We start from the raw sequence: 8,946 nt of genomic DNA on the forward strand, positions 1-8,946 counted from the left end.
CGCCTTAGACTTAAGGCTTAAACACAATAGGCACGGCAATAGGCACAAAGGGAATAACGAGCCATCCAATCAGAGCTCTGGGATTTAATATCGAACTTACACACCAGAGCTCTGATTGGACGGCTTGTTATTCCCTGTTGCCCGTGCCTATTGTGTTTAAGCCTTTATGTGAAAAAAAGGATCATAATTGTTTCAGCGGAAAAAAAGTAGATTATTTATTCGTTTCAATACTTTCAATCGGATGGATTGCTCGGGAGGATCCCGTTTGCCTACAGTTCTGATTGTACACACCACTCATATCAACTAATGCCTAGTAATTTTGTACTGTTTTGCCAATGAGATTATTTTATTTTTAAATTGGCCAATCAGCGATACATGTGTGCAATATGCGATGTGTGCAATCGGAGCCCTCCTGATCGCTCGTCGTTCCCATGCAACAAACCTAACATGGCAGCGCGTCATTCTTACAGATGGCGCGTGAGGCGCTCCGTTTCCGACGCGTAATGTTCCAGATCCTTTCTCGCCGCCGGATAAGTAAAAACGCGCGGGCAACGAATACGTCGCCATTTTCAAGATTTCTTGGCGTCGCGACGGATACCCGGCCTGATACAACCTTTCATCGTACGAATGTGAATGTCGTCACCGAACACCGCTCGGCCGCTATTCAACTCTCTCTCGCTGCCAATTGTTCACATCAGGGAATGAAAATTTCAAGTCAGTGCTGACAACTTTTTGCGTCTTATTATCGTTGTCGCTCCCGATCACCATTTACGATTGCTACGCGTGCCGTCACCTTCTCAGCTGTGATTACTGTGAATCACGGCGCACGTGCTTACGCTCACGTAGAATCATGTGCGTGATCGGGGGCATTTCTTTCAACGGCATATCATTTTTCGGCGCGGTTCTCGTTATGCCGCTCTATGAATCTCGTCTATGACAGCGTCTCGTGTTCGACGCAGACATGGCAGAAGAAACGGCTGTGTTCCGCGTCGAATGCGTGTCGCAACCTCGTGCTCGTCGACGAGTCACGCGTTCACGCTCGCATCTTCTGGCAATGTGCAAGGCTAGCGTGGCTCTCGTTAAACCTGAAAACTGCTCGATTCTCGCGCAACACGAGATTGCTCGCACGGAGATTCAACGTATTTTTATAGACAATGAAACTGCTGCGGATAGATAGTAAATTGTACACGTCGACATCTTAAACGCTATGCGTCGACAAGGACGGACGTTTTAACGTTCGGAGCTCCAATGCTTTCAGATGGTTTGGTGTCGTTGATTCGCTTATATATACATCTCGCATTAAACGGTTGGCGAATATATCATTGTATAATAACTCGGATAACACAGTCTAAAATTAAGACCTAAGTCTTTAAGACATCTTTTCTTTTAGACACCAAAGATGTCTTGTGTTTTAATTTTTGAGACGGTATTCATGGTCTGTTCTTATTTCGAGACTTAAAAAATGTCTTAAGACGTTAATATGGCCCTCTGATCGGTTCATAACTTCTTAAGACTGTTTTGAATATAATATCTGACTATGAATACCGGCCTTGGACATTGTTGTCTAGGAACAATTGGAGTTGGAAAAAAGCTGTGTCACTCGCAGAACTTGTTGCGCAAAAAATAAGTTCAAAAAATTATAAAAGATAATAACTCTCTGGAATAAATTAATATTAATTAATAAAGGAACATATAGGTCACCGAATGTTCTCTCACTTGCAAAAGTTTATTTAATAACTCATGTATACATAGACGTTTAAATTAGATCATCTTCAGTATAACAATTTTTAAAACTAGTCATTAGCATATAACAATTTTTACATAGTTAGTATGTAAAAAATTACAGTACACGATATCACATAGAATTAAACCTTGTAATAATGTATTAGAATTTAAATGTTAAGTCATTACATGTAAAACTTTGAATTGTTTCTGGAATGACACCCACTAATTTCTGGTCAATTCCTTTCTCAAAACCTCTCACAAGAATCAATTTTTCATTAATAATAATCCATCTTCGCAGTCTGCTTTTTACATTCGATAATCTTGGTGTCACACAGGAGTCCTAAATTTTGTGGAACTACCATGATCGTCAAAGTCTTTAAATATTCAGTAAAGACCGTAATAATGTTTAAAGGTAGATTCTCGAGATCTTTTTGAGACGAAAATTTAATATCAAGATGTCTAGAGCATAATAGTTTTCAAAGCACTTAAAGTTAGCGAATCATACCGCCCTAAAGTTCGCGTGTTTAGCTATGCAGTTAGATTTTCCGTTGTATCGCATCTCGCATCTGAACTGATCTGAATGCACGAACTTTAGATGGTATATGATTTAAATTTTAAGTACTTATAACTCAAGAACTATTAGAACCTCGATATTGTGGTATTAGAATTTTCATCTCAAAATGTTCTCAAAAATCTACCCTTAAGTATTGTTATAGTCTTTACCGAATACCTTGTATAAAAATTCTCTATGCAAGAACATAATCAAAGAGATTCACAACCTTGATTGAAATAAGTTCAATATTACAAGGCTTCAATTACATATTTCATTAAATACTATACAATAGCAAATGTATTTAATACATCAAACTTCTTATTTATTTTTTGTACAAGTTTTATGGGTGACTCTTACATGTCATTTTTTAACTCATTTTGTTTAATATTAAGACTTATTATTTTTGTCTTTAACTATTACTGTATTTATATGTATATATATATTTATATATGTGTGTATATATATGTGAAACTTGAGATGATAATTATGGATGTCAAATAATTGTCTTCTAAAAACAATTTTCTTGTCGAATCTCGATAATGATTCAGAATATTCCGAAAAACAATGTATTATTACAATCTTTGTCAAATCTGTTTAAAACAAATTTTGCAAAGTGTCTTTAGATAGACATATAATAGACCAATAGAAATGTAATAACAATCTGTTGGCAGATTGATTGGCAAAACAGTAAAGTTTGCTATTTAATTTTAAATAATTTATTTAACAATTTTTCCATTTAGCAAATTAGATTCTCATGGTTATCAAATTATATCACCTCTGTAGATAGAACACGAGCTTATTAATGTACATAAAACAATTGATATGAATTTCTGTTTGAATTTGCCAGTAGATGCTAATATTTTACTTAATATGAGACACACACACATAATGAATAAATTTATATATGAATATCTCAGAAACTAGATTGATAAATTTAACATAATAAAGAACAGAAAAAAAAGTTTTATTATTAGAGAAACAGAATAATATTTCTAAGTTACATATCTAGTACCATTAATAATAAAATATCTCATTTGCAGCAGTGAATGATGGCTGACTTCGATAAAGATTCTATGCAGTGTTGTTTGGTGTGTAATACTAAAATTGGGCTATCTGCTAGAAACAGTATACACATCTTTGATGAGTCTTATACCATATCTAAGAAACGACTTGTGGACGTTATATCAAGTGTTTTAGGCACTGATATTAGTCATGACTCTGTGCATTCTCCTATCATTTGCAAAAAGTGTTTTAAGCAATTCAGTGAGGTAAAAACAATTGTAGCTTTTATGATACAGTTTTTTTAACAAAAATTCATAAAATTGATAAAAAATACATTTTTTTACCATTTTAGGCAGATGAACTTAGAAATAAAGTAACGAAACTCAAAACAGATTTATGTAACAGCTATAAAAAGACAATTGAAGTTCATAAGTTGTGTGATATATTTCAAAATGAAGAATATAACGATCATGATTATACAGACAATACAGAAAGTCAAAATATTTTAACAGAGGTAAAATGCTATATAAAGCTCGATTAATTATCATGATACAGGGTTACTTTACGAAACGCCGATTAGCTTAATCGGCCGATTAAGCTAATCGGCGTTTCGTAAAGTGACCCACAGTTTAATAGTATATAACTATATAATATTCGTAGGAAATGCAGGAAAATGTAGCAGAAGAAATTATGCAAGAAAAAAAAGAACAAGAATTGATTATAGAACAAGATAACTCTTTACATTATTTCACAGAAGTTGAAGAAGAAGAAGATGAAACAAGTAATTCAAATGATACAAAGAAATCAAAGAAGAGTAAAATTAAAGTAGAACAACCTCTAGAAGATGTATGTGTGGAAGAATTCATATTCTAGCAATATGGGCCTGTATTCAGAACGTGCTTTTATCTCTAAAATTCTATAGTATGCGTAACGTAAATTATAATATGTTAGCGCGCTAACATCGTTGTAAGCGTGTTCTGAATATGGGCCATAAATTATATATAAATGTTTTTGATATATATAATATATGAATTAATGACATCTTTTTTAGATTGTATTTAGAAATGAATCTTCATACACCTGTTTGGTATGTCCAAACGACGAAGAGAAATTCACGGCAGATGCTAAACTCATTATAACTCACATGAAAGACGTACATGACTTACGTTTGTATATTTGTGATGTATGTGGGCAGGATTTCAGAAAGAGAAACGAACTTTCCACACATCTCGATGATCACGTCGCAAAAGAGGAAGGGGACTTTCAATGCGAAATATGTAATAGAATATTTAGTAACTTGCGATTATTCCGTATTCATAAAAGAATACATTATCCGCAAGTAAAATCATGGCCCTGTGAAACATGTGGAAAGAGATACAAGTATAGTATTATGAAACCCAATAAATAATAAAATATAAATAATATGAAAAAAGAGGAAATAATTAATATATATATATTTTTTCTTTTTTCGCTTTAGTTCCAAAAATTTATTAGAGGAACATATAAATACACACACTGGTGTTCGTCCATACATATGTGAAATCTGTGGCAAGGACTTTGCATCCAAGTATACATACAAAGCGCACGTAAAAACGCACGAAGTGCGACCTCGTCCATTCGAGTGCACTCAGTGCAATAAAACATTTTTGAGCCAACAAAATTTGAATCAGCATGAACGAACGCATAATGGCACAAAGGAATTTGTATGCCATCAGTGTGGTAAGATTTATAATATTTCATATAATTAATAGATTTAATTTTATTTTATTCTTTGTATTAATTTTACAGAGATTAATTATCCTCTTTTTGTTAGTATTTTCTTATTTGCTTTTTAACAATCATCTTTCTTAAAATTAAAGGTAAGGCTTTTACTTCTGCACATAATTTAGAGGTACATAACATAGTACATACCGGATTTAAACCCTATGACTGTAGTATATGTGGTAAATCGTTTGCGCGTAAAGCGGAAATTCGTGATCACGAGAGAACTCACACAGGTGAGAAACCTTATCAGTGTGAGTTTTGCGGAGCTACATTTAGGTGAGTATTTAGGTGAGTAATACAAATTAAAGGGTTACACAATTCTCTATGCTTAAATTAATTAGTAACAAACGATTATTAATATCGCTACTATTATTTGCAGCCAAAGATCGAATCTGCAATCCCACAAGCGAGCAACGCATTATAATGATAAACGTTATAAGTGTGACGAATGTGGAAAAGGTTTTAAAAGAAAAAGATTATTGGATTACCACATAAAAGCGGCACACACCGGTGAAAGACCGTATAAATGTGACATATGTGCAGCTACATTTGTCTACCCTGAGCACTTTAAGAAGCATACACGTATTCATACAGGCGAAAAACCATATCTTTGCGAGGTACGATCTTTAAAATTTTTGTTAGCATAGTTTTTTAGAAATGTTTTTTCTAACTATTTCTTATTCGGTTACTGTTATTTTTATGTTTCTGTACTCATAAATTTGCTGCCTTTTAGGTTTGCGGCAAAGCATTTAATAGCAGAGATAACAGAAACGCTCACAGATTTATACATAGCGATAAAAAGCCATATGAATGTTTGGTGTGTGGCATGGGCTTTATGAGAAAACCATTACTTTACGCACACATGCAAGTTCAGGTAATATATGAGGAAACATTTTAATCTATTAGCGAATTCTTCTTTGTCTTCTTATTTTTTATATATATTCATAATGATATTAAATCCACTTTATAGACAATTTATAATTTGCTAAATTCGGCACAGACTTTTTATTTATAATTTTGCGTGTTGTGTAACGTAGAAAATATTTGAAGACGTAAAATACACTCAATATAGAAAATATATATCACTGATATATATTTTCTATATGTATCTTTTACTTCTTTAAATATTTTTTGTTACATGATACGTAATATTATAAATGGAATTCTGTTACGAATTTAATCGTGAATTATAGATGATCTAAAGTAGGTTTTATAAATTATTCTAATATACTCTATAATACATTTGATTTATAAAATATTCATTATTTAGGGTCATTTGAATGATACCATAGTAGTGAACCAACCACGACTGACAACAGAAGAAGAACAAGTGATAACTATTCCCAATAATAATGACGAACTATTAATGGAAAAAGTTGAGAATGAAGAGGTAATTTTGTGATATATACATAATATATATATATATAAAAAAAATATATATATATATATATATATAGCAACATGTGAAATTTTATTATATACATTGTTGCTTATTTAGCTTGGTGAAACTGGATTATATGTAACTGAACTAAAAGATCACGTAATTATACAAGAAGGGGAAGATCAGATATATAATGAAGAGGATGTTGTATTAGATATACCGGCAGAAGAAACCGTAACCGATGAAGTAAATCATCTTGTTGAAGATCAGGTAAAATAATAGAATTTTTTAAAAGTTTGTTGCAAAATAATATTTATTATTTTATTGCATTAAACATCGTTTTTTGTTTCATAGATAAATTTTGTGGAGAGTGAAGTTACTGCAGACGACTGTAAAGTTGAAACTGAAGTAGAAACGGTATATACTTATAACGAGAATGAAGAAGGCGAGACAATAGTTGTACCATCCGCTTCACAAGAAGAAGACAAAAATGTGCGATTAGTACAGATTAGATTTCCGACTTCTGTAGATGGAGAAGGCAGAAGTTGGTTAAGCTTAGTACAAAATACTTCAATTAATTGATTAATACGTTATATAATTTACTAGGTACAGAAAGTAGGTATAGACAACACAGAATCTAAAATCAGGACATAAGACTGATGAGCTTTCTACAATAAACTGTTACCTAGACTTTAAGTCTTAAGCCGTAAGAAATTAATCAATTATAGTCTATTATTCTTTCCACATTTGATTATGATTGGTCAATTTCTTAAGGCTTAAGACTTAAGCTTAGATAATAGTTTATTGTAGAAAGCCCATGAGCATTGTTAAACAGGCCAAATTTTTAGCGCATACGCGATAGTGAAGCAGTGAATATAGCAATATAGCAAAAATAAGTGCGTAAGAGTGCACTCATACCTTGACATAAAAATAGAAAGCAGAAAAGCAGCACCCAATCAAAAACTTGTGTTGATAGTAACGGCTATCGCAGATAAAATTCTGTAACGATAACCGTAAAACATAAACTTAGACCAATGAGCCAATCTTTCTCTCTCAGGATATTATTTAAATCTACGTAATCTAACGGAAATAGAAATAGTAAACTTACCCACAAGACGAATTTCAATCACGACGAATTTTATACAAAAATTGTACGTGTTTAGTCGGTAATACAGACGTCTTTAGCTTCTGAGTAGTCATCACAGTCATATTGAATCGTGACGTCAGAAGCGAGAAATAACACGTTAATTTTTATTATGTGCCATTTGTAAATAAAGACAATTTGGATCAAACAAAATGATGAGATTGCTTTAAAACATTCGTAAAAATGAACGAAAATTGTGCTTATCCTCTTTGACAGTAAATAATCGTAAAAAATGATAAAAGGCACATGAAATGCTTTTATTCAATGCACATGCGTAGCTTATCTTTACTTACTTGCCTTTTATCACTTTTTACTCAGGAGCCTTAACTTAAAATAAGTTAAACCTCGGTTAAAAGTTAACCATGAATTGTGAAACTGGGCTTGAGAGTAAGAAATTAACCAATCACAGTCGATTATTTTTCTCACATTCGATTATGATTGGTCAATTTCTTACTCTTACTTTTTACTTCGTGTATTGTAGCCGACGCATTGATCATGTAAAAATCGCATTATGGATACTTATTCATATATATTATTGAAAAATTCGACGCGCGTGCGCTAAAAATCCAGCGTCTAATAACTAGACTGCGGAACTTTATGCAAAATACTTAACTGAATATTAACTATCGGACAGTTTTAGCAGTCAATCGTTGTTCGTTAAAAGAGTTATTAAAAGGTGAAGTGAAAAGATTGAGATTGCCATCTGTAAATTTACAAAATTGCAAAATATGCATTTTATGCAAAACATTCAGTTAAGTATTTTGCATAAAGTTCCGCAGTCTACTAATAACACTTCACACTTAACATTTTAAGGACGGAATCCATAGATGTTGCTCGAGCTTCAAGATGATCTTAAGCTAATACTTGAAATATCATAAACCAATCAGAGAGACTTTTTGACGCAATATATATGACTCCAGTTTTACTTTATGTAAGTTTTTATATTATTATTGTAGAAGTTAATATTTTTGATAATCATTTGGCTATTCATTACATAGCTAATTTGACATTTGGATAAAGAAAAATGAGCTAAATTATCGGGAATCACCATCTTGGAATTTGCGTTACTTGTGTAATTTAGATTTATATTCTATATGATGAGGACCTAAAAGGTCGAAACGTTTATTTTATTCATTTTGTTACATTCACACGAAAATAAAGAGTTTTCTGTGCATCCGAACAGCCGATGTAGGCTCTGATATGGGTTTTTATATATTTTTTTAAGTAATGTCTTAAGACGCTAATGCCTTCTGATTAGTTCATGACATCTCAAGATTGAACTTAAGGCGGTCTTGAATATAAGAACTGACTTAAGAACTGAACTATGAATACCAGCCAAGAGCCATATTTGCATTTTAAGACATTGCTTGAGACAGT

General features: G+C 32.5%; 1 protein-coding gene across 1 annotated transcript; it reads left to right on the forward strand.

Moving 5' to 3' along the window:
• The first annotated feature begins 649 nt into the window (after positions 1 to 649).
• Positions 650 to 7,698, forward strand: LOC108761549 (zinc finger protein 2). Its single transcript, XM_018508157.1, has 12 exons — positions 650 to 714; positions 3,319 to 3,546; positions 3,633 to 3,794; positions 3,941 to 4,126; positions 4,332 to 4,660; positions 4,758 to 4,999; positions 5,140 to 5,320; positions 5,424 to 5,661; positions 5,778 to 5,918; positions 6,315 to 6,434; positions 6,543 to 6,695; positions 6,780 to 7,698. Exons 2-12 carry the CDS (start codon positions 3,325 to 3,327, stop codon positions 7,005 to 7,007), a joined length of 2,202 nt encoding a protein of 733 aa, XP_018363659.1. The 5' UTR covers positions 650 to 714; positions 3,319 to 3,324; the 3' UTR covers positions 7,008 to 7,698.
• Positions 7,699 to 8,946: the final 1,248 nt, after the last annotated feature.

The sequence above is a fragment of the Trachymyrmex cornetzi genome, unplaced genomic scaffold (assembly GCF_001594075.2).
Source record: "Trachymyrmex cornetzi isolate Tcor2-1 unplaced genomic scaffold, Tcor1.1 scaffold25, whole genome shotgun sequence".
In the NCBI taxonomy this organism is placed as follows: Eukaryota; Metazoa; Arthropoda; class Insecta; order Hymenoptera; family Formicidae; genus Trachymyrmex; species Trachymyrmex cornetzi.

Bases quoted from the DNA above. Each gene is read 5' to 3' on its own strand.
- LOC108761549 (XM_018508157.1), top strand. From the start codon at position 3,325: ATGATGGCTGACTTCGATAAAGATTCTATGCAGTGTTGTTTGGTGTGT. The intron at 3,547-3,632 runs GTAAAAACAATT...TTACCATTTTAG, and splicing joins GTTTTAAGCAATTCAGTGAG to GCAGATGAACTTAGAAATAA. The intron at 5,000-5,139 runs GTAAGATTTATA...TTAAAATTAAAG, and splicing joins ATTTGTATGCCATCAGTGTG to GTAAGGCTTTTACTTCTGCA.